The following is a 26,693-nucleotide window of genomic DNA, read 5'->3' as shown; positions in this document are numbered from 1 at the left end:
AGTGGCACGACAGCACCGCCCAACGGTGCTTTTAATGTCTATTAGTGTGATGAACAGGTCGTTGCAATGTGGCATGCATGCACCTTATCAGAAATCATCGCGTTCCTATCGAGGTTCGAGATAGTGCTTGTGTCTGTCTCGTCTCTTGTCACCGTCCCCAAACCTGTGCGCAAAAGCCTACTGTCATGGAATGCTACCAACTTGCCCAGACCAGTACCATACTCAAGCATTTGAGTATGGTACTTGGTACTCGAGTTGGTCTTGGAACAGTGGACCTAGCATCAACAACATTGTTGTGACATCAGTGCTAAATTCGCTGATGTCGCATAGCAATGCAGCTAGGTATGATGACATTGCTTGTAAAGAAGAATGAACAGAGAGAGCCAGTGTATTGTGACGTCGCGACGCAACCATTCCCTGGGAACTGATACAGAAGCTGGTTCGTAGAAACATATTATGAGCTATCTAGGGTGTTCTGGCTTTTGCTCGTAATTTTTTTTTTTTTTCAAAGGTTTACATGGTTCAGAACTTCACTTAACATACACACACACAAAAATTACATGTTGACAATGTCATGCCAGCACTCCTTTAAATATGACTGATCACCTGCTGTTGCTGATGTATGTTGAGGAAACGGGCATGTTCTCATGCTGCAAATCTGGTGAAACACTTGGTCTCAAATCACAGTGTTGACGTTTCCTTCTTTGACACACAAGTTATTTTGATTGTCGTTAATCTCCTATTTTTCAACCAAGATGACATCCAAGATGGTATTCGTGCAGGAGTCTTCAAATGTATCAAGGAGTCAATGGCTCATAATGGCTGTTTGCAATCATCGAGTTTATGAAATGAGAGTCACTGGAGTCTGGTCATCTTTTCCTAGCCTGGGGCAAAAGCCACGAAACTAGTACTTGGCACAAGGTCACGGGTTCTATTCCTGGCCCCCTCAAGGCTGTATTTAGATGAGGGTGAAATGCAACAGAATAAAATCAAATCAAAAAATCATTATTTCATTATCATTAACCCCTGATAGTTAGTACCATTATCGTTTTAAGAATGAGACATATCAATAGCCTAAGTACTAAATGTTTATTTTTCATCTAAATGGTGCAAAATACACTGTGAATAAGCATGTTAGAGAAAATTAAAAAAAAAATTTGTAAAAACTTCTTCAGCAATAGGGGGTGACAGAAGACTGGAAGCAAGCTTCAACCCAAACCACCGATGGCTTCATGTGGAATTTGTGCAGACAGTTTGTTTTGTGATGAAGTCTCAGAGGGCTCCACCCTCTGGAATTTCATCACAAAACAAATAAAGTTGTCTACTACACTACTACTACACCACTGCAACCAGGGATCTTGCGTCGGTCTGTCTTTGCTGACAGTGTTTTCAAAAGAAAGTGAATTGCGTACCAAACTTCTTCCTCGTCTTGCACTGCTGCTCTGATCCAACGAATGGCTTTTTCTGCTTGCTATTCTGTGTTGGCTAAAGACATTTAGCCAGAAACTCTGTACTCAATACTGAAACTCTGTAAGAAGAAAAAGCATTTTTTTCTGGAGTGTTGCATGTAGGCAAACGATAATTCTAGAGCCCTCCACTAGAGCGCCTCATAACTGCTGTGCAGTTTCAGAACGTAAACCCCACAATTAATTTTTTTAGAGGGATGCTAGGGCCGTATTCTGAAACGTTCCGCTTCAGCTGTATTTCTTTTTCTCTTTCAGGCGCGCGCTGATTGGCTGGTTGAGCAAAATTGAATGACATCGGGCTCAACCAGCCAATCAGCTCATCCAATTTTGCTAAAACAGCCAGTCATCGCGTGCCTCATACCGAAAAAGAAATATCGCCGAAGCCGTATTCTGAAACGGCCCCTATATAAAGATGTCGTAGTGTGATTAGCATGCTATTTTTGGGTCACAAATGGACCAGTCTCTAATATAAAGCAGGCAGTAGTGTCCAGCTGAGCCCTACACACCTTCAATGCTGCCAGCACACTTACACAAGAGACCTCATTCGTCGAGGGCAGTTTGAGTTGCAGAATTGTTCGACCCCTTCCTTTACAATTTCGTCTGCAGCTAGGTTATCTCTTGACATAAAGCTAATGTGAGCCTTCTAGAATAGTACTTTAGCTGGGTATTTATAATGTAAAGGGTTTATTAGCACCCAGCACCTCCACTAATTGTAAAGGGTTTATTAGAGATCGGAGCAGCGCAGCGTCGACAGTCAAACGAGACTGCTTTCAAGCATGAGCGCCGTTGCGAGCAAAAGCGCTGGACCCACTAGCGTCTCTCTTCGCTGCAATAATGATTAAATTTTTGCTCTTAGGGTTTCTGAGGCTTATGACGCGTGTTAACTGAATTCACAGCAGCCGATTTCTTTAATGCTTTATTATAAAGATTGGCCACTTGTATGGCGTGATGCCTTCGTTATTTTTGTGCTCTAGCATTACAGGATGCTATGGAATCCGGTTGATGCCGCATTCAGTCCTCTCACTTGATAACGATTAATAGCTGCACTCTGTAGGATGTTCGCCTGTCCATCAGGCAGATGACTGGGGTTTTTTAAAGTCTATAACTGCCTCCTGGTTGACAGTCAGCACGAGCGTCGTTCATGGCGGGATCACTGTGACATCAAATGGCGTTTGACAGAACAGACGTTGAACTCATTCTGGAGCTGTCAATGTGTCTCTCGCCGCCCTTCATCCAGCGGTACTTAGACGGCCCCGGTTCACGAACGGGCATGGTTGAGTGCTCGAACTTAAGGCTGGCACTCGTGTGTCCCTCCACGACAGACAGTCTCCTCTGGAGCTGCAGTGGGCACGGTCATGTTCTCGTTTTGCGGCGGATCGTCCTTGGATTCACAGGTCGAAGGTAGAGACTGGCATAGTTTCACGCTCTCTACGTTGGCGTCGCCGCCCAGGATGGCGGAGATCAGGGGGACATGGCTGATTTCAGCTCCATAGATGGCGCTGTACTGAGATTCGGCAATTAAGGAGATGGTTCTCTCTTCCGGAGCACTCTCCGATGGGTATTCCAGATTCCCAAAGTCCATGTCCTCGCTTTCATGAAATGCATCTGGTTTCATGGTCGCTCGAGCTGGAGGTGTGTCGTTGCACGCTGCAGCACAATCAGTGCCTTCCCTTTCTGCCTTATTCAGGCTTGCTTTCGCCGCCACTGTGCTCTTCTCCTCTCCTTCATGCTGTGCTGGCAGAGATACTTCATCTGGATCGATGTTTTGGATGTTTTGACTTTCTGGCATTTGTGCGGTTTGATCTGCACGGTAGCACGTGCGCTTTTTGAGAGGCAGCTGACTTTGTGAGCGCCTGCCATCCTTGGCTTTGTGTTTCATTTTCACGCTGCCTTTGTTCTCTTTACTCTCCGAGGGAGTTGCATCTGCATGAGACTTGTTGAAGTCTGGTGTGTCCCCCGGAACTGTACCCGAATGTGGACCAACGGTTTGTTGCGTTCTGGATCTCGCAGCACAGCTTCCTAGATTTGCCCTTGTGTGATCTTCGGCCATGGAACGGCTCCTCCGTGCTGGTAGTTCAGAAGCTGGCGACTCTGTGTTATTCACCCCATTGACCTTTTCACAGGACCCGGATTTCCCGGACGAGCTGCCGGGGGCACAGCTGACATTCTTGAGGTCAACCGATGGTTTTTTGCCTTTTTCTGGGCGCTGCGGAGCCCGCGGAAGCACCACTTCTCTGCTCTGTATCGACAGCGGCCTTCCTATGAGGCTGCTGTCGCTTCCAAGTATGCCCGTGATTGAGCGCCTCAGATTAAGTGGCTTGAACTGTTTCGTTGTTGTGATGCGCAGCGTTCTCCCCATGTTGAACGACCTGGGTACTGGCGGCGAGCCCTTGTTCGAGGCCGAGAATGTAGAAAACTGACTGGAACCCGCAAGCTCGTGGCACTGCAAGATGGTACTGTCGTTGTTGGCCGGTGAATCCTCATTATCCTTGTCTTCTCCTTCAGCAGTTTTCTTTGTGTCCTTTTCTGACGCAGCAGCTTGCCTGTTGTCCAAGTTAACGTGCAACTGGGACTCTCTCGCATCTCTCATCAATGCACCAGAATCGTCCTGCGTAGCTACAACTTCAGCTCCTTTCGTCACTTGTTCTGGTGAAGGCTTTGGTGCACATTTATCGCAGCCGATTGCTATGTTCTTCTGTGCTTGTATGTCGTCGTCTCTCTGATCAGCTTGGTCATGAGAAAGAGTAACCTGTGTCTGTGCGTCGGCAAACTTACTGGACGTGGGTACAGCATGACTTGCCAATTTAGTGGTCACTGGCTCTTGTTCCGAAGTCGGAGCTGTCATATTCTGCTCACCTGTGCTTTTCAAAACCTCGGCGGATTTGTCACAACTGTTTGGCTTACTTCTGGCCCCTTCAGCTGTTCCAGAAAAGTCTGCCGCTTTGGCAGCGGTACATGCCCTCTGCGAGTTCACAATGGCTTCCAGGTGTTCCCGACTCCTTACAAAAGAAGCTTTCCGTGAAGGCTCTTCGGGTAACTTGGGAAGTCCTGACACACTAGCAGCATCAGCATTCTTTCCACCACCTTCCGCATTAGTGACCGAGGCGTCTTCGTCATTCAGGGAGCTTGCTGTCATACTCAGTACTTCAGGCAAGTCTGTATCAGAGTTCACTGCAGCATTCTTGTGTTCACCGTCAATTGCCATCATTGACCCCTGTACAGATTTCAGAGCTGTCACCATTTTGCTTTGAACTTCAACTGATTCCGACAGCTCCGCAGTATCGACAATAGCTCTTCCTTCGTCTTTTCTAGCAGCTGTCGAGTCCTCTGCAGTCACTGGACCTCTTGCTGGTTTATCGTGTCCTTTGAGCAACTCCACAGGTGCCGCACTCTCGTAAGCAACCTCATTATCTTTATATTTAGTGGCAGCCATTGTGTCCTCTTGGTCTTGCGAAGTACCTCCCTCCTTGCTGCAAGAGGTCTCAAAGAATTCCAGGCAACTGTTGACTTTGCCGGCCACAATCACTTCCTCCTCCAGGACGCGGGTTGCGAACTTTTTGTAGCATTCCTCGACAGTGCTGTCCTCATTCCGATCAGAGTTACTTGGTTCATTCAATGCCTTGCTCTGCACCTTTGGGGCCGCTGCCACCTCCTTATTCTCTACAGGCACTTTCATTTTCACCAGACTAGTGACCATGTAGTCACAGTCCTTGACCACAGTATCACTGTCGACATCTTCAATGGTCTTAAACCAGTGTACGGATCGCTGCCGGTTTTTGAACGTCAACGATGTTGAAAGCTTACTCGAAGACAATCGTGTGGGTCTCTCTTCAGTCCGCGACTCAGTGGCACTCGGCGCTGATGCCACACTGCTCGCAGAGCTGCGCTCTTTCGAGCGTTGCGATTTCGTCGAGGACACCTTTCGGCATTTCTTGTCCTTGGAAAGTGGCACCTTGAAACCTGCCCAGTTATGATCACTGTACAGGTGGTCAACGGTTGTGGCGCACTGTTGAGACGTTGCCTTCACGCTGCGCTTGTCATCTTTTGTGGCAAGTGGCAGGCTGTCGTGGTGCGTGACGGCACCCATTCTTTCTGCAACGTCCGAGTTCACCGCTGGCAGAGAAACCAGCTTCGGGCTGACTACTTCACGAGGATTGCGTGGTGGTTCAGCTCCACGTGGATGGGCCCACGAGAGCAGGTTTCCCTGCAACGCCGCCTGGATGTCGGGGGGAAAAGGGCCATACATTCTAATGATCGGTGCCTGGCCCTCTTCTCCCTTAACCAAGGACTCTTCGTCAAAAAGGTTGCTGTGCGGGTCGCTGTAGTTGGTAGTGAAATTGCCAGACGTCCCTTCACTTGCTTTGGTTTGTGTTCTGTCGCTGTAGCCACATGTCGAAGACAGTTGCGTGCAGACTGCCTGCGATATCAAAAGGCGCACAAGATTTCAAAAGCTTTACCGATGTTTCAGACCTATTTTAGAGTGTTAAAATGAGGGACACATTATAAATCTGTAATGTACATAAGCACGGTAAGATTAATCTTGTTTGGGAAGCTTTTTGATAATTTTCATTAACTGCTGTATGTATATATATCTTATGTTGAACACGAAACAGTGGGATCAGCTTGCATTCGAGAATCCAGTTCCACAACAGCTTTCATGCACAAGCCTGTACCTGACAATTTGACAGCAGCAGCAGCATCTTCTTCTTTCTGGTGTTTTACGTGCCAAAACCAGTTCTGATCATGAGGCATGCCATAGTGGAGGTCTCCGGATTAATTTTGACCACCTGGGGTTCTTTAACGTGCACTACAACGCAAGCACACGGGCGTTTTTGCATTTTGCCTCCATCGAAATGCGGCCACCGTGGCCGGGATTCAATCTCGTGCTGAGCAGCGCAACGCCTTAGCTGACTGAGCCACCATGGCGGGTATAGACAGCAGGATCATTCTACCATGTGTGTACGAAGGGAGCCTATGACCACGAGTGCACATGAAACAATGAGTAAGCAGAAGAGCGTGCAGGAATGAGTAAAATCAGGCTTTAGAAAGTTTCTCCTATCATGTAGTCACAAGCGTGACTTGTGAGAGGATTTGTGTCAGACGAGAAAATAAAATTGTGTTCGTATTTCTAAACAAGACGGAAATTCAAAGGAAGATGGAAACCTAAAATAATGAGGAGTAGTTGAACAAGAAATGTCGCTTAAAGCGGCATTCCTTATTCATATTTCTGGCGTTGACCCATTCTCTCAGGGTTGGCTTACATTCGTGGAAATGTTAGTTGTGTTCGAACCCACAACGTATTGCCCTGCAATTGAGACTGGCCTAGGTTTGAGTACATATGATAAATTATAGTAAGTTTAATATTGCTACAAAGTGTATGCAAAGCTACCTAGTTGCACATTATCATAATCCATATCAATCACGTATGTGGCACGTTAGATATAACCCTGATTTGAGCCCCTGTGGCAGTCTTGTGATTATGAGCTAGTTGACTCGGGCAGGGGCGGATCCAGGTTTTTTCTGAGGGGGGGGTCAGCTTCTGTCAATGATGATGGTGATGATAGTAGCCTTTCTTATTTTCCGAAATTTACCGTTTTTCCGCAACCCGCGTTTTATACGGCTAAAGCAACACCTGTAGCCCTCCATGGTGGCTCAGTCAGCTCAGGCGTTGAGCACGAGATCGCGGGATCAAATCCTGGCCGCGGCGGCCGCATTTCGATGGAGGCGAAATGCAAAAACGCCCGAGTTCTTGCGTTGTAGTGCAGGTTAAAAGAACCCCAGGTGGTCAAAATTAATCCGGAGCCTTCCACTACGGCGTGCCTGATAATCAGAACTGGTTTTGCCACGTAAAACCCCAGAAAGAGGAAGAAGACCTGTAGCGAAGCCAGGTATCGGTTTCTCCGAGCTTATAGGAAAAAGACGTTACCCAATACAGCCATGTGCTTGGCGGCTGCGCCTGATAATACAGGGTGTTCAAAACTAAGCTTTATGGTTTTCTTAAAGTTAGGCACTGGGAGGCACACGAACACCACCTGTGCAAATAAGTTATGTGGCTAGGGGGGCACAAAGTGAGATGATAATTATTGCTGTGAGCAGCCCAATTAACTAAAATTGAACAATTATTTTTTGTTGACTGCAGTAAGTGGGTATGTTTGTATTGAAAACTTAGAGACAGTCGAGTTTCTACACAGTATCAGTCGGAAGAATTATTCTAGCGTGTCCGTGCTCCGAGATATCAGACTCCACATTTCAATTGTCGTACTGCGCAGAATAATCGAGAATAAAGATGCGACAATTCTCATGAATTCCCATGAATGATCATGAAGCTCAGTGACCACTTCTGTGGAGGGATGGCGGTGCCATCTTCTCTCTTGAGTCGTGGTGGTGTGTTGACTAGAGGAACGTTCTTGAATACGGGCGTAACGCTCCGCTCCAACGCAGCAACCACTACGCTGGTTGTTTACGATATGCGAATCACCGCGTATGAAGACTCTCGACGCCACCTACAAAAATAACGATGTGGCGTAGTACACTCTAAGAACAGTTGCACCCTTTGGGGTGAATTTTTGCCACACAACAATGATCGTCACCTGCCTTGCTTGCGTTTCCTATCTTGAAAACTGCACTTGCTACTTTCCTGTCGAGAACGCTGTGTCAGGCTGATAACGCTCTTGTCGTTCGTGACCGAGAAGTGCCGGGTGCACAGCGTTAAAGAAAGGAAAGCCACGCTAGTCAGATGACGATTATTGTTCTGTGGCAAAAATACGCCCCAAAGGGTGCAACTGTTTTTAGAGTGTAGGCGAGAGCGCGAGCCAGCGTCTTCATTTTTTGTTTCCCACGCGACGTCATCCTTTTACACAATGCGCGCATCTGCTCCCGTTTCTCTAACCACGCGACGCCATCCTAGGCCCGCGCGCTGGCGTTGGCCGCTGACGTCACGCTCCCCCACTTCGCAGCCACGGCTCGGAGTCGAGGCTTCGCCCCGCTCCGCGAGAACGCCCACTCAGATAAACGGATCCGGCGGGCTTGAGCCTCCTATGCTTAATGTACGACAATAAAACTGCGAAGTTACAATGAAAAACTTGTAGCGTACGAACGGTACTGTGCTCGTACTGGATATTGTCAACGCGTAACTGTGATCACAATGAGTGCTACATTTAAACAAAGTTGCCTATGCGTAGTTCTTAGTTTAGCTGTTAGTTGTTATTATTTATATATGAACACTTCAGTAAGAGATTTCTTTCATTAAGCAGGTTGGTCGCGGAACCAATGACAGCCAATGAGGCAACCGTTGACACCCCAAGGGGAAACTAAGTTAATCAGGCGCGAAGGCGCTCAAGCGGACCTCGGCGTGTTTGGCAAAAGGGACGTCTCCTTGTTCATTCGACGCCACCGACGGGACGAGTAAAAGGCACGGCAGGCGCCAGGAGGTCCAAGGTGTTCATGAGAAAAAATAACTACGGCAACTTCGCGACACCACATGGTCGCAGTGCGGTCTTCGCGTTGGAAGACCGCACTGCTCAGCTCGAACCTGACAGTACAGCTCTGGGCCGTCCAACGAGCCGAGGAAGCCGCTTCGAGACAAGGTCTTGGAACCGCGTCCGCGGCGGGTGCCCAGACCCACTAAAAATACGCCAGACTCAAATCTTATCGATTTGATAATAAAGTTTACGTTCTTCTTCTTCGCGACACCACACTCCTACGGAATACAACTAAGCTTGTGAGCGAGCTAGCTGTACTTCTACATGGCTGATACCACTGGTACTCGCGAAAAATACTTTTGAAGAATGCTGGTGGCCATATTTTTTTTTTTGCGACAGGGCCATCCCTCTGTCAGCGAGGGGGCGATGCAGAAATCTGAAGGGGGGGGGGGGGGGTCAGGACATTCGGACATCCCCCCTGGATCCGCGCCTGGATACTCATTTCAAGCTTGTAGTTAAGTGTATGCAGCATTGTCGGCTACAGACTCGTTACTTACGGACAGCTGACTGGCTTGATTTCCATCAACCCTTGGTGGTTCGTCCTCTTCATCAATGCTGGCTCGCACCAGTGATGACATGTGCTGAAGGACATCTTCCCTGCCAAGAGACATGTCGGATTCCTTCTCAAAAAGCCAAGGCCCTTCGATGCCTGTGCCCAGGCTGTCGTGTGTCGAGGAAGATGCAACTGTGACTTCCGGAACAATCGGCTGCAGTCCCTGGCCACTGCCTCTCGTCCCAACTGGAACTCTCTCGACATCTTCATGCACAGACTGCGCTTGGTCATCACTTTCCTTCGTTGATGAAGAAGCCATGGTCACTTCTGGGAGGATCATGTTCTGGGCATTGTTCATGCCCGCTGGGCTGTCCTCGCATGTCGTTCGCTCTGAACTGCTCTCGTTGCTCCCGACACTGGATACCGCTTCCTGCAGTCCAAGATCTCTGCTTTGTCTGCAACTGTTGTCCTCATCTATCTCCTCTGGCTGTGCATCATCTTCATCTGCTGCCGTTGACAAGTCATTGCCCTCAGCGTTTTTCGGTAGCTTGAGAGAGGGCGAAGATTTCGTTGTCAGCACAACCTGGTCCCTGGCAGCGACCTCAGAGATGTTAGCAGACGACTTGCTCAAGACGTTGCTTTCCACCACTGTGCCACATTCCGGGACAAACGAAGAGCGTCGCTTGTACGGCAGCTCCGTGCTGCAGGCCGAAGTAAACGGGTTCTGGTCGCACGGCATCGTCTTTGAACTACTGTTTGAACGGGCGTGCTTCGCATTGCCCGCACAGGCGCGATGTTCCGATGGAGTCTCCGCCTTTACGCTGTCTTGGGTGGAAGTCATGGAACTCTTGATGTAGGCAAAGTGATAGAAGGCATCTTCGCTTCGCCGGGTCGGTGTAAAAGATCTGAAAAAAAAAATGAATTAATGAAAAGCAAAGAAAGACCTATCTGTACATGACGAAAGTGTGGAATATTCTAACCACTGTGGTAGCTCAGTGGCTAAATGGCATTCTGCTGATGAACACAAGGTCATGGTTTTGATTCCCAGCCATGGAAGGGAAATGCAAAAACACTTGCCTATACCCTACTTTGAGTGCATTTTAAGCCCGATTGGTCAAAATCAATCTGAAGGCCTCAACTATCGCATCCCTTATAGCTTGTGTGTTGCACTGTAAAGCCGAAATTTCAATTTTAATTTGTTGAATTTAATTCTAAAGAAGCCTTGCAATGCTTTTTGGACATGGTACATTTGAACCTTGATGTATAACCAATTATTGGACTTTATCAAGTAAATATTAAAATTTTTTGTGTGCAATATATGTTTATAATGAAGTTCAACTGCACTAAATAATCTGCTTAGTTGCTATGCCCTCACAAACACAGATTTTTTATACCATTCCTGTCTCTTGTCAGTCAGCATAGAGCTTATAATTTCACCCATAGGTTGGTTATGTAAAATTTGTGAATTCAGGCACAATATTATTAGAGAAAGGTGCAGGTATGAATGCAGCTGGTGAATGATATAGTTGAGATTATCATTAACAGATCCTTCTAACGATAATAAGGGTACACAACTGTTACATCAAAGTGCGGCTCCTCCAACTTTGTTATAGCAAGGTTCTGGTCTACACACTTTATTAGAATTCTGGCTCAAAATGCCATGATATATGAAAGCTGGTTTGCATTGCAAAGGTTTCAATTGACGTAAGCACAAATGCAGTGGGGGTGGTGGGCATAGATTTGCTTTTCTTTGCCTTATGGCGAGGGTGGAGCTGAAGACGCCAAGGTCCCCTGACGACAATGTGATGACTTTTGATGACAACTATGGCCATTACTGTCACCTGGCGTAATGAATAGATACAGCGAACTAATTTTTTAGCTTTTCAAGCTTTTGTCACGATTGCATGCCTTCCATCATTCTAGCTAGTTCACGTGGTGTGCTGGCGGCAGCAGCTTCTGTGCAACTGGCAAAACAAAAAGGCACGTACGTGATAGTGGATGCCTCTTGCATCGCATTTGTGTTAGCTGAAAGGGACAGCGCTGAGCGATTCGTAGTTACGCGTGCGTTTGTCGTGTCCTCGGGCAGGATGATATTGCTGCGATGAATCTCCTGATGAATGTCTTCGTTGATCCAGTTCTTCGGGATTTGAAGTTCGTTAGCTTCTGGACTCTCAAACTGGAAGTTGAAATAAAAATCTCAATTTTGGGTCTGAAGTCGTGATGCTAGCTTGCTTCAAGTCAAAGTCGTAAGTTGTGTGCCCACTTGAAGCTGTCGCTCACCACCATAGGTTCTTTGTCGACTAATTAAACGCATGCAGACTAGAGGTAAAGGTACACTATAAAGTGGTGCTTCCAAGTTAAGTTGTTGTGCTAATGAATTGCACCACAAACATTGCACTGTCTACAATGAGAGCAAGCAGCACACACCGCAAGGTACTTGTGATGGCCTGCTTGTGTGAATCTTCATTCACATTGATCCAGATCAAGCCGAGACAGGAAAGGAAGCTGAAGCAGACTCGGTGCTTCAGCTTGCCTTCAATAAAACCTGACATAAGCACACTGCATTCAAGCCCCCAACTTTATTTATCTATTTGATTCTGGACTTTGATGCATGATGTGCTTAAAATGAAATCTCTCACACTAAAATATATTACTTTGTAACTTATGCCTCGTGATTATGGTAAATGAGCACATAGCAACATAAATGGAGGACAAGAGAACATGCAGATGAGTGCTTGTCGGTAACACTACGTGCTGGTTTGCCATGATGCATAACCAACTCACCGAAAGCTACTCGACAATGTGTTTTAGTTGTTTGTTCAAGCCTCTTTTTACCTTTGAAGATGAGGAAATAAAATCTCCCAATAACCTGTAAGCCAGTAGATGGCTGCTGATAACTGCCAAATCTTTGAGAACCATTACTTTACACCACGCCAGCAATTCCAAGAGATTGTACAGTATTGTCTACTCTTACATAAAACACCTAATTGGTATTGAAACCAACATAACTAGAAGTACCATCAACTTTATAGGAGTGCTTGATATGTGATGCATAAGGTCGTAATTGTAATGCATAAGGTGATTCATTGGTAAAAATATACTGCCTGGGCATTAGTGTCAAAACTGAGCTGTTATATCCTGAATTAAGTGATTGAAGCTCCATATAACGAACATGGGTATAAGAAAATAAACTAACGTTTCTCCATAAAAAATATATATATGCTTATAACAAATATCGAATATAAGGCATTATCAAGTAGAACAAAGTAAATCTTGACAACTGCAGGTTGTCATGAGCAGTCGTCACTTTTTTGGCTTCTGACAAGCCCACCTCACAGCATAGAGAGCAAATAGATATTCTATAATCATCACGCTTATTGAATTATTTTTTGCCAACTTATTTGCTGACATATTTCCATGTTTTAGCAATGTTCATAAAGCATATCACGTAAAAAAATTGAACCACGCATCATGGTAATTTTCTTTAAAAAAAGGATGAGCTCTACATAGGCACACTCAATTCAGGCCCGCTACTTTGTTTTTCTTTTGTATCTCGCTGATATCAGCATGCAACAAATATATGGTTATAACCAATATCGTATATAATGAATTATCTGGTATAACAAAGTAAATCGAAAATTATTTCACCTCTATCAACATGTAAGAAATATATCCTTATAACAAATATAGGATATAACTAAGCTGCTTTTGTGTCTAATGCAACTATCTTATAGAGAGGTTCAACTGTTTTCCCTTAATCGCGGGTTGCGCTGCACATTAAAATAGGAGATGTTGAAAAGGCTTGCCACAACAACATGCTGTTCGATGCTGCTGTCTCTTTGCTGCTGGTCCCAGCTGGTATCCGGGGCCGTGTTGGCTTCTTTGATTTCGTAACCCTCGGCCTCCACAGTTCCAGCGTTGTTGTTCATTTCGTCCTGGTAGTGCATTTGCAGCTGGTCGAACTTGAGCAAGTTGTGGGCCTCCTCCCTTGTCAAGGCCAGCCTTGGGAAGAACCTCCTCGATATCTGTACTTGGACATGTGTTCCAGACATCAGCAAGGACATTCCTGCCAGGCTTGTGAGACCTTGCAGAATCACAACTTCAGCGTAACTATTAGCACAACTAGACATACCTTGCACTATTCAACACGTGCACTGGCTCAAACAACCAAATAAATGAAGCTTTGATAATTTCTACAATGCTACTAATTAACCCCCCCCCCCCTTGCTAAACTCCAACACTGACCACAGACACATCATCTTCGCCTACCTTCCGCATGCGCTCTAATTTTATGTGTGGCTACGACTTTTTGTTCCTCAGGTAGGTGTGAAAATTTTTCAATGTCACACTTTCAGCATTGATGCTTACATTTTTGGGCAGTTGTTGTAGCAACATCAGCTTCTCTGCAAAAAGGTCGCCTTCAATGCGTGCAACAAGTGTACGGCGGTTCAGAAACAAAGGAACTAACATTAGATTTACACAACAGGCCGAAATGCTGATTCCACTCTGACCTAGTACAATGAAGTTATTCAACAGCACTGCGATGCCCATCTGTGCATCCCAATTCCAGGATAGTGAGCTACATTTCACTCCGCCTGCAGACTGGATCAGGTGAGTTGAACTTAACGAGTTGAGATATGGCTGAAATTAAAGGAACACTGAAGCCAGACACTAATTACAAAGTTAATTTGTGAAAGTTTGATAATTAACTAACATTACTCTGCAATTTATCTCGCAAGTATAATGACCACCTCTTCATACGTACAATTGAACCCAGATATATCGAATCTATAGGGGATCACAAAAAAATTCGATGTATAGGTAATTCAATATATAAAATAATTTTATACGGAAATTTTCAAGGGGGTTTTACAGCTGTTCCATATATACAATAATTTGTTATATGTGGTTTCGATATATTCGGGTTCGACTGTAATCGAGCCGATATGAGAAAATTGCAGTGTATACCACAGGAGATGTTTAACAAGTCCATATCTATTGAAATTATTGGAAACGGGTGAGCAATGTATAAAGCAAGGCATACCGACCGGCAAGATCAAGGTTGGCCACAATGCCAGGAGCCCTCCGTCGTCATCCTCTGCAGACTCATCTGGTGGCTTGGCATTCAGTTCAGGGTTCATTTCAGCATTCTTCATACGTAAGGCTTTGGCTCGCTCTATGGCTGCGACCATTTCTTTTGGGCTTGGGTTCCTCATCATGACTTGTTGAAGGCGTTCCAGCTTGTTCTCTAGAAACAAAAGCGAGTTCACATATTGCGAAGCTATATGAGGATGTGCTCTGCTAAGAAATCCAGTTCGTCGTCATTTAATCACCTTAATTAAAGAGTCCTTGCGGTGTATTACGTAACGGGGCCGGGGAGCAAAGATATAGGTAAAACACAATGATCACCATTATATAAACAAAAAAACTAAAAACAAAAGCAAATTCAGAGAATATGAAGCAGAAAAAAGAACAGACTCAAGCTTGGTTATACATGTTTCAAATAGGCAAATGAAAAGAATGTACTAAATCCTGATTACACAAGGGGAACACAAAGTAGCTACCGATGAGTGTCTCGTTAATGGTTTGTGAGATATCAACTTGCCATATTTTAGACGTAGCAAAGCTCTTTACTGCATGAAGAGGATGAGTTTATCGACAACACAGTGATGATGGATTACGGCTTGCATTAACATAGTATTACATAATTGCTTGAATTTTATTGGACCACTTTTTTTAATCATACAGCCCCTGGCACTGGCAGCACACTCCATTGTTCAATAGCAATGTGTAAAAATAGTTTTTTTGAAGGTTTTAGTCGTATTGTTCAAGGCTCAGGGCCATATCTAGGATTTTTCAGGTGGGGTTCTGCGGGGACAATGCATGGTGGCCATTCTGAAAGATTTATAGTCACTTACTTTCGCATGTGAATTAAGCACATTGCTTATTTACATATGCGCATAAAATTGAAATGAAATAGGTATGTGTATACGTTGTGCTGAGTAGTGTAACACCACAGCGATAATTTTGGGAACCGTCCGGACCCCCTATAACCATCCCCCTAGCTGATATTAGTCCTGCTAAGGCTGTTAAAAAGACATTGCGATGTTCAATTAGTTAAGAGTAAAATAATTATCCTGCAGTGTATATATATATATATATGAACGTGGCCTGCTAGCTCAGTCGGTTAGAGCGTCGTGCTAATAACGCGAAGGTCGTAGGTTCGATCCCTGCGCAGGCCATGATTTTTTAAAATTTTTTAATAAATTTTACATTCGGTTGTATGAAATACGTTGCAGAGATAACAGCTAGTTTGTAATGTTTCCTAGGTAGTCTTAAAATTGGCACTGTTTGAGCTATTCTCTACCATGCATAATGGTCGTGCTATATATATATATATATATATATATAATATTATATATATATATATAAAGCACAACCACCTTCGGTGCTTAATGGTTGTGCTTAATGCATAATGGTTGTGCTTTATATATATATATATATATATATATATATATATATATATATATAAAGCACAACCATTATGCATGGTAGAGAATACCTCAAACAGTGCCAATTTTAAGACTACCTAGGAAACATTACAAACTAGCTGTTATCTCTGCAACGTACAACCGAATGTAAAATTTATTAAAAATTTTAAAAAATCATGGCCTGCGCAGGGATCGAACCTACGACCTTCGCGTTATTAGCACGACGCTCTAACCGACTGAGCTAGCAGGCCACGTTCAAACCCCGTCGTAAATTGAGAATAAGTAGTGTTAACAAAATTGTACCTACACTTCTGCAATTTTTTTTATTAGTCCAACGAAGGTTTACGGCATTTTAACAATAGCTCCGGTGTACGACGATTGCGCGAAAGCTCGCCTTTTTCGTTGGATGACCTCGCTAAAAAAACATCGCTGTACGCCGCAAACACGGCACAACCTTAAATAGAGGTTAAAGCAACGCTGCTATGACACTTGCAGACTAGTGTACACGTCAATTGCCTGCTACGTGCTTGAATCTGCTTTAAATCGAGATATGCAACGTGCAAAAGCATCAGCTACAACTGAAGCATGCGTCGCCCTCTCCCGATCGACCAGCTAAACTATAACCGATGCCGACGACACAACACCCGTCTTTGATTACCATTATAAAGTCAGTTTGCTCGTCACTTTTATCAAAATTTTCAACAAGATTTGCTTGCATTCCTCGGCAGTCGCTTTGCGTAAATGATTTTGAAATCCAATCATAGCCATGCAGAGTCGAAGTTACTGGCTACTCTCGTGGCGGCAGTTCAAAAACTTGCTTGTTGTAACTCTTGATGGTAAACGCTATGTTTTTGCATCATTCGAGCAATAACTACTTCCTGAGGCCAGTGTGTGGAGCTGCTTTGTTATTGTTTCACCTATCTATTCAATATTTGCACTTTAATCGGTATGCATAACCTATCGTTTCGTGCAGTGACTGCACCGCGCGATCCGTCTACAACCGTCGCACCGAAGTCGTACAAAGCCGGCACGCGTGATCAGTTAATTACTGTTATTTACCAAGGTTAGCGATGTAAGCATCCGAGTCGTGAAGGAAGTTCGGTATGACGGTGAGGTGGAAGTCGTCCTCGAACGCCATCTTGATTTCTCTCGTGTCGCTCGCCCTCTGCTGCACGAAGTCGTTCCACGGGTCTTGGTCCTTGTCCCGATTAGTGGACTGCGATAACCAGCGGTTGAAGCGCGTGGCGCCTCCGACGGTGCTGCGAACGGTTCCGACATATTTGCATTTCTCTTTCTTTTCTTTTTTTTTTCTTTTCAACCAGCCTATAGGATTCAGAATGTACACCCGAAAAATATTTACACCTTTTGAGACATATCTACCACCACGGTGTGCCAAGTTTACAACTGTGTAACGCATATATGACTTGCAATACCACGCCTTACACAGTGCGTCACTAACTTTTTTATTTATTTTATTTTTATTCAATTATATGGACACTGAAAGCGGATTTCTGCCGTCGGCGTCACCGTTGCCGTCGCCATGAGGTTCCGTATGGCGTCAACGGCGATGAAATCGTCGCCGCGCGCCGTATGCTGTATGTGCGAGTGAAAGAGCGCGAGGGAAGCGCGCTTTCACGGGGAGCGAACGCACGGCGGAGAGCAAACACGCGTTCTGCGCCGTGCTCCCTGAAGGGCTGCAGAATTAAGCGTATCTTTCCTCCTTTACAATCACCATATATATATATATATATATATATATATATATATATATATATATATATATATATATATATATATAGAGAGAGAGAGAGAGAGCAAACGTGACTTCTTCCGTCACGCGAAAGGCCGTGGAAGGACGGGAGGGAGGGAGGGGAGGCGACGTTTAGCTGCGGCACCAAATGCGTAATTATATAAAAACGTTGGGCGGCGAGAAGGTGGTAAAGACTTCTGACGCTGCTCGACGAGTGTCCCGTTCTGATCTCGTCGAAAACCTTCGAGCCGCCCCTACAGGCACCGGCAACACTCACCAACGCCGCGCGCGTTCGGTGCGAACGAACGATCACTCGATGCCGCTACAGGGAGCTAGATATAATGACGCCGAACTAAACGATTTTTTTCAGGCGAAGCTTGTATTGCCTGACTCGCGCCGTCGGTGTGGTTGTCATCGTACGCGAAAACCCAAGTCCTCCGCAACTGGCGGCCGGAAACCCTCCTCACCCGCAGCTGCTTGACAGGCTCTCTTCCTCACCCGCTCCACGCGCGCCGTTTTCCAGCGAAGCTTGCATTGCTCGTGTCGCCGTCGGTGTGGCCGTCGTAGTACGTGAAAACTCCACAGTTGCGCGCCGGCGCCCTTGACAGGTTTTCCTCACTCCCAGCTGGCGCCTCCGCGCGCGCCGTTTCTCGCCAGTGAAATGGCGCTCAGCCGTGCTCCCTCAAAGGCAGCAGAAAATAGCGCCAACCTTTCCTTTTCTCATAACGAATCACTTAGTAGCCAGTGCAAGGCTAGCTGCACTATGGGTAGGCCGCGCTTGGCTGCCTCCTCTCCGCCGAAGAGGAGGCAGCCTTCAAAGAACGACAACGGGAGCGGGTCTGTGAATGCGCGCGAGCTCGCCGAAGTAATCTTAAGTTTCGGCAAGCCGAAGCGGAAGCGAAATGCCGGGCCAATGAAACAGTTTCCACAAGCCGAAGCAGAAGCGGAACGGCAACAAAGCAAATGCCCACCCCTTGACCAACCACAACCCAACATTTCAGAAGGGATTGGTTTACGGCTTCACAGGACAAGCTTCGCGTGCAACCCTGTTCGCGGTAGGGGAGTGGTATTGAATTAAAGAAAATATATTCTTAATGGATGACCGAATCGTTTTTGACGCTGAGCGTACGTAAGTGGTGGTTACGCAATCGCTTTGTTAGCCGAAAGGAGTTGCTCGCGTAAAAGTCGCCGCTCTCACGTACCTTTCCATGGCTTGCAGCTGAGCGTTTTCTGTTGGCCCGTGGTCCAAAAGCGATGAGAATTTTGATGTCTCGTGTGACGAGACGCGGCTCTGTGTCTTCTTCTTGTCAGGTGGTCATGGGGTGGGCAATTTTGATGAGAGAGTATAAGAAAAAACCGAATGCCTCAGTGGGCCATCGCCCTGCCGCCCCCTGCAGCCGGTGTACGGCTTCTTCGTTGTCCACTTTGCTCGGTTGGTTTGCCTTTGTGCATGGCTCGTACCCACTATGGGGGATTGGTCAAAAAATATAACTATTTAGAAAGGTAAATTGGTCAAACCCTCACGAGAAAGTGTGACAAATTCAATATGAGAAACAAAAAAGAAATCCGGCAGAACCCATTTCACGGTGAATGTCGTCGTTCGTGCGATCAGCATTCAAGCAATGTATATATGGCGACGCACACCGTATTGCCACCCTCGAAATGCGTCATGCATGAGGCTCCTCTCTCGCGCATTGATGATGACGATGCATTATGTTATACTCTTTGAAACGGGTGGACAGCTGTACAACGTTCCAGCCGATGCAATATATGCACATAAACCAATGAAGTTAGGCACATTGCACACATATATATTATTGCCTCGCAATACGTGGTCTAAACAATAAAAATGTCACAGTTTCGCCCTAAGGGCGAAGCAATGAATGCGATAGCAACACAGCAATGCCATACGAAGTAAGGTGAGCGGCTTTGGTAGCAATATGAATTGTAGTAAACATGAGCTGATTAAGTAAGCAGGTGTGCTGCGCCATAAGTAGACCGACATGAAGAGAGACTCGATGACCACGAGAAGGCGCCTGTGAAACGGTGGTGTTCATGAGAAGCGCTTCCCGTGGGTAGCGCGTGCGAAGGGACACACCTGTAGCGCTGCACTTCCGATCCGGGCAGCATTGCATGTGTAGCGTGCGTTGGAAAATGTGGCCCGACTATTACTAACTGAATGAACAAGCGTGGTGTGAGCGCGCACAAACAAACATGAATAGATCACACTGAATGACTGCAGACAACGACTGTCAAAACGCTGGCAGCAAGCAGCGGGCGAAGGTACGTGCGGTCTATCGCTTCAACGGAAACTGAGCGGCGAATGCACGGCGCATAAAGGTCAGAGCCGTGTGGAGATAAGCGACGGTGCGAGCGAGCGACGAGCGCGGTTGCTGGCAGAGTATAAGTGCGCCCCCCCCCCCAGCTCCCTCCGGCGCTGGCTTCCGCTTCCTTGCTTGCGCGTGGGAGATTGAGTGCGTTCGCTCTCCGTGATAGCGCGCGTCCCCGCACGCTTCCTCCCGGGCATACGGCGCACGGCGAAGATTTTATCTATAGGGAACCTGAAGGCGACGCCGACGGCAGAAATCCGGTTCAAGTGTCCATATAATTGCTATCGCAATAATAGTAATAAAAAACCATGAGCCATTCCACTCTGTGAAGGTGGATGACCAGCGAAGCCTTTTAGCACACGACTCAGAGGTGACGAGGAGCAACGCGCCTACGATGAGCGACGGCAGGAACAGAGACGAGAATGCAATCGTCGCCGGGAGTGCGCGGCCTTCCCATTACTACAGTGTACCATTACTACGAGAGAAGTGAAATTCAAAATGGAGAACGGCACCTTGTCTTATACACGCGCGACGGCGCCACTGCCCCGGGAGAGCGGTAGGAAACCAGGCACGCAAGCGGTTGGAACGCCGACAAAGAGAGGGCGGTGCGAACGTAGACATGGCCGACGTGGGTCGGCCTTTTGGGCCAAGATCCTATACCATCGTATGTTGTTACCCTTGTTCCTGGGACCTCTTTGGGTCCTAGGTGTGACACGGGTAGTTCAAGGGCGCATTACAGGTCCCGGAGTCCACAGGGTTATGTGCCGTTGCGCTTGGACCCTTTCTGCGCTATCACCAGGATCGGCCCACATTTTTGCACACGCACACAATAAATGTACGGAAGCCTAGCCATAAACAGCTTCGCTGTAAAAAACAGCTGCCATGCACAGAAACGCACAGTCAATCTACGAGGTCCCCGTAGATACTTGACGTTCCGCGCGCACACACAACCACAGGTACGTTATATGGTTTGTGCCAGTGGCGCAACGACGGGGGGGGGGGGGGGGGGGGGTTGTAACGCCCTGAGGCCGACCTTACCCCCCCCCCCCCTTTTGTTTAACCCCTTTTCTATCCTTGCGCATTTGAGTACTGCAACTAAGATGTAAGACGCGCAATCGTCTGCACACTCGCAAAAAGCGCATTTTTTTTTTACAATTTCCCGTGAAGAAATTGAAATTCGTGCTGTTTAGATGGTATTGGCAAATTGTCACCCCCCCCTGGCAGAGATCCTCAGTGCGCTACTGGTTTGTGCTATCGTCGCGCAGCCTCTCCTTGGTAATCGACAATATACGCTGGCGGTGCCGATGGTCGCTCTATATAGTTTTAGCGTGTCCGTATAAACGCAAATGGACTGGGCGTTTTACCGGATGAGCGGAGGTGCAATCGTGAACGACGAGTATACGGTGGCGTATACAGAGCTTAACCGGACGAACACAGCTAATATTGCAGTAACCATTGCAAATGTATTTTACTTCGCTGCTGGCGCAAATTTTCGGCAGCAACACGATTACGCCGCTGCCGACAATTTACACCAGCAGCGAAGTAGAAAAGACATGGCATAACCAGTCGCACACACACAGTCACCCAAGTTGGTAGAGCGTGTGTCGAGTGAGCTCCTGGTGTTGCAATGCTGTGAACGCAGTTTAAATCATGAATCCGGCATCTCAAACAGGTACGACGTAATGCTAACGCATTTCTGTCGAATTTACCCCTCAATCGTCACTGAATGTTTTTTTTTTTTTTCATTAATGATGAGAGCAACGACGGAAGTGAAGATAAGTGATCTAGCGTCTATTTATCACTATGAAATGGGCACACGAGGGAGTGCACAAATGCCAGCTTTATGCAGATAATAGTTGAAGACAGGTACTCCACAGCGCAATTTAGGGAAGATGGCAGCTCGCGCAAAGCGGCGGAAACTCAAGTGCTGTAGCGAAACGCTACGTCTGGCCAGCTCTCCTATACTACCACCGTAGTTTATAGTTCACTGCAAGGCAGCATGAGCAATATTATAAGAAGTCTCTCACAAAAGTTAAATAAAAGAAAATATTTGCTTTCAGACTCTCGTATGGGCGAGTGAACCTTTCAGTTTGCCCCATTGGACGAGCGTTAACGTATATAGCTAGATGGCATCATGCAGTTGGTATCCCCTTGCGTACGCAAAATCTAAAACTCCCTAATAGTTAACTTAAGTAATCTTACATGAGCGTTGAGTAGCGGATTCATTTCTTTTTACGAAGAAACACAGTACGGCTGAGTGCACAATAAATATTACGGCATCCAGACGACTTGAAGGCGAAAGCCCAAGTGCCGATGCATTAAAGACGGACACATGACGTACACATCTTTATGTACTTCGCTTAGTCATTCCTCTTAATTCCAAAGGTCGACGGTTCGACTCCCACCTAGTTCGAGTGTCTTAATTAACTCTATCTTAATTAGTTGTGCCTTAACTTCGCCTTAATTACCACCAAAGGTTGCGGGTTCGACTCCCACCAAAGGTCGAGATTTCGTAGCCTTTTTGTACCTTTCGTTTCACCGACGCGTTTTCGCTCAAGATCGACTGACTAATAAGACAAATATATATTACGTACTCTGTAGTTATGATGACTCATGTAGTGAGTCATAATTACAGATAGCTGAAAGAAGCATTCTTCCTATAATGGGCATAAGTAGGCTGACGACGACTCAAAGCACGAAGCATATCATCCTGACCAAAGCACTGCGACAACGAAGCAGGGAAATTACGATCACAGTGTCGCAATTGTGCATATGTTATTAGAAGCACCGCCCTCAACTCTGCTAACAAAAATCGTTGAAATTCGGCCGATCTTTCTATTTTGAAGTGAGGTACACAGAGTTACGCAGGCACACTGCGGTGAAGTTTAACAGATGGCCGAAGAGGGCAATGTCCAGAATTCCTGGGTATGAACAGTTCTGCGCGACCCAACATATATGGTGGCGAGTTGTCGTGGTTCCGGCCATTGTTGATATTGAGGCGCTTTTAAAATTACACGAACGCTCCAGAGACGTTGGGAGCTTTTATATTCGCGACTCCAAGTAAATGCTCGCTACCTAGCGGCCGCGCCGAGAAACAGCCGATCCAGGTTCAGGCTTGAAGCGAACGAAAGAGGGTGTCCCATCACGACATGCGCTGAATGCCTCGTGGTTCTCAAATCGTCGTGATGCCGCCGCGCACAAGCCCGAAAATGAAATGGAAAAGAAAAAATGTCACAGTTTCGCCCTAACGGCGAAGCAATGAATGCGATAGCAACACAGCAATGTCATACGAAGTAAGGTGAGCGGCTTTGGTAACAATATGAATTGTAGTAAACATGAGCTGATTAAGTAAGCAGGTGTGCTGCGGCGTAAGTAGACCGACATGAAGAGAGACTCGATGACCACGAGAAGGCGCGTGTGAAACGGTGGTGTTGATGAGAAGCGCTTCCCGTGGGCAGCGCGCGTGCGAAGGGACACACCTGTAGCGCTGCACTGCCGATCCGGGCAGCATTACATGTGTAGCGTGCGTTGGAAAATGTGACCCGACTATTACTAACTGAATGAACAAGCGTGGTGTGAGCGCGCACAAACAAACATGAAGAGATCACACTGAATGACTGCAGACAACGACTGTCAAAACGCTGGCAGCAAGCATACGCCGCTGCGGGCGAAGGTACGTGCGGTCTATCGCTTCAACAGGAACTCAGCCGCGAATGCACGGCTCATAAAGGTCAGAGCCGTGTGGAGATAAGAGACGGTGCGGCGAGCGACGAGCGCGGTTGTTGGCAAAAGAAAAGTGCGCCCCCCCCCCCGCTTCCTCCGGCGCTGGCTTCCCGCTTCGTTGCTTGCGCGTGGGGGATTGAGTGCGTGCGTCCCAGCACGCTTGCGCTCGGGCATACGGCGCGCGGTGAAGATTTTATCTATACGGAACCTCACGGCGACGGCGACGACGACGGCTACGGCGACGGCAGAAATCCGGTTGAAGTGTCCATATAATTGCTATCGCAATAAAACGGATGTCGAAAGACTTTCGTTTTGTACTATTATGCGTGTCATCGCGGTGGAAAGAAAACAATGTACGATTTCATCGTTTCTAGAAAGACGCAGACGACGCACATCGGAGAGCGATTTGGATAAGACACTTTCGCATACAGAAAAGGTGACTGATAGGTATACCGGTTCGAAACACTTCACTCTGGCCGACTTATTCCCGGCGAGTAGACCATTGCTTTCTTTTATTGCGATAGCAACTATATGGACACTTCAACCGGATTTATGCCATCGGCGTCGCCGTCGTCGTGAGGTTCCGTATAAAGTCCAAGGGCGATAAAATCACCGCACACCATATGCGCGAGTGAAAGCGCGCTATCACGGAGAGCGAACGCACGGCGGAAAGCAAACGCGACCGTCGCGCGAAAGGCCGTGGGGGTATCGGAGGGAGGCGGGGCGACGCTGTGCAGCGGCACCAAATGCTTATCTTGCAACCAGGCGCAAGGGGAACTGGCCACTCAATCTCCCACGCGAAAGCAAGAAAGCGGGAAGGCAGCGCGGGAGGGAGGGGGGGGGGCGCAGTTTATACTCTGCCAACAACTTTGCCCCGCTGTGGCGGTCGCCTGCACCGTCTCTTAAAAGCGATCTCCACACGGCTGTGACCTTTGTATGCGCCAGTGCATTCGCCGCTCAGTTTCCGTTGAAGCGATAGAACCTTCGCCCGCTGCGGCGGCTGCGCTTGCTGCCAGCGTTTTGACAGTCGTCTGCGGTCATTCAGTGTGATCTATTCATGCTTGCTTGTGCGTTCCGACACCACGCTTGTTAATTCAGTTAAGTGAACGTGTCCAACTTTATGCAGCCGATAAAACTACTATCCCTACTCCGAATAGCTCTTTACTAATTTGCTATCGCAATTGATGCTTCGCTTTTCGGGCGAATCTGCGACATTTTTTTTTTGTTTATATTAAATATCTTGCTGGAATTCCAAATCGCGAGGTGTTGTACATTCTTCAGGCAGGCGCTTTGATAAATTGTAGTGATGTAAGCTCAAGCTTCATTTGGTTTTTCGTTCATTTATAGTTTTCTGCACCAGCATTAATGCTTTCAGCAGCAGGAATATTCTCGCTAAGGTACTTAGGCAGTCGGCACGGTAGCATGAATGATAACTGCCTCAGAAGGTCTGAAGTAAATGCTCGCATGACGCATGTTATGCTGCGAAGCGACATATATCGTTTTCGTAGCATGCTTTAGTTGGGCGGTACTACAGCAGAAGGTGCTGCTTTCTCCTTCAACGCGGTGAGTTGCTTTTACGAAACTTAGAAGCTACTGCAAAGAGCGCTTGTTCCAGCTTTGGAGCGTTCGACCTGCGCATAACGCCGCTAGCTTGCTTTTGCGACACTGTGCACACAGATAAATTTTATTACAACTGGTTCGGTTCGGTTCGAAGTCATGCATTTACACTAATACAACTGACTTTGCCAAACGAAAACCCTCGCTAAATTTTGGAAACCTGTTGGAAGAAATTCCCACAGGTTTCCAACAGGCTTCCAAGAGGAAGTCAGCTTGGTTCGATTGGTTGATATATTCACGTTTCACCTGCTTTGATAATTTCTACGGGCGGCAGATGTCCGCTTTGTTCCCAAGCCCGGGCCCAACCTCGGAATACTGCGTACGGCAAGCACGAACAAGCGCCAGTCATCGAATGACCTTATCACACGTATCGTCCAACTATAAAAAGAAGGTACACCTCTACTCACAAGCGGCCGCGCGCGCAACTCTCATTTGTTTGAGTACATCACTATAATTTATCAAAGCACCTGCCTGAAGAATGTACACTCCTCGATTTGAAACGCCAGCAATATATATGTAATATAAACAAAAAGAAAGCAATGGTCTACTCGCCGGGAATAAGCCTCATTCTATCAGTGCTCTGAAAGCACGATAGACGTTGATGCTACGTGATTTACTGCAACACGTGTCGCAGTGTGGAGTTGCCTATCAAGGTCAAAAGCCGTAAAGTATCGCACCTGTAGCAAAGCAGCAACCCCGCGAACAATTGTGTTTGTACCTTTCGGAGGCCAGCTACGCACGAACACTAGCTTTCTTTAACCTCCGGCTCGCTTGAAAGGCTCTTTGTCTTTAGAATAATCTAGCTGACGCGGCTCGCTGGGCAGGCTGGACGTTTGCACGCACAGCGCTACTATTTTCGCGATTTCGCCGCTCAAATCGTTGAGACCGATTAAAATAAGGATATCGCCTGCAACGACTCTTTCGGCTTCCACGAAACACCTTGATTCGACGCCACAAACGAGAAACGTGATCACAGCACCAAGCGAAAAGTCCGCCGTGAACCTTGATGCCGTAGCCATGTTTATCTGGGCAGTGTTGCCAGCTCAAGTAGCGGATTCTGTGAGATATTTATCTCCTACAAGGCATTAAGTGACATGCACGGAACGTAGTGTAATTGTTAACAGATTTATGATGAAAGCCGTGTAGCCATGCGTGTAGCCAGGACGGATCTGCCAAAAGGATATACGAGACATGGGTGTAATTGCGCTCTGTAAGAGAGACAGTCTTTTTTTTTTTTTTTTTTTTTTTTTTTCTGCCTGCATGCTCACGATCGCGTGTAACGATGCCGTCTCCAGCAGCGCAACAGCTGCCTGCTTTTCTCCTCTTATACATACGCAATCCA

The 26,693-nt window shown here is 46.8% G+C and overlaps 1 protein-coding gene and 2 non-coding genes across 3 annotated transcripts; 1 reads left to right on the top strand and 2 right to left on the bottom strand.

The window, feature by feature from the left end:
- Window positions 1–1,899: 1,899 nt before the first annotated feature.
- LOC119458468 (uncharacterized) lies at window positions 1,900–19,111 on the bottom strand. Its single transcript, XM_049670149.1, has 7 exons — window positions 18,884–19,111; window positions 16,991–17,190; window positions 14,489–14,688; window positions 13,247–13,465; window positions 11,429–11,616; window positions 9,445–10,345; window positions 1,900–5,883 (listed from the first exon to the last, which is right to left on the bottom strand). Exons 1-7 carry the CDS (start codon window positions 18,889–18,891, stop codon window positions 2,755–2,757), a joined length of 4,845 nt encoding a protein of 1,614 aa, XP_049526106.1. The 5' UTR covers window positions 18,892–19,111; the 3' UTR covers window positions 1,900–2,754.
- Trnai-aau (transfer RNA isoleucine (anticodon AAU)) lies at window positions 15,609–15,682 on the top strand. The gene has a single exon. It is a non-coding gene; the product is annotated as a tRNA-Ile (tRNA).
- Trnai-aau (transfer RNA isoleucine (anticodon AAU)) lies at window positions 16,109–16,182 on the bottom strand. Its single transcript has one exon. It is a non-coding gene; the product is annotated as a tRNA-Ile (tRNA).
- Window positions 19,112–26,693: the final 7,582 nt, after the last annotated feature.

The sequence above is a fragment of the Dermacentor silvarum genome, chromosome 7 (assembly GCF_013339745.2).
Source record: "Dermacentor silvarum isolate Dsil-2018 chromosome 7, BIME_Dsil_1.4, whole genome shotgun sequence".
Taxonomy (NCBI): Eukaryota; Metazoa; Arthropoda; class Arachnida; order Ixodida; family Ixodidae; genus Dermacentor; species Dermacentor silvarum.
This window is presented reverse-complemented; position numbering and strand designations above follow the sequence as displayed.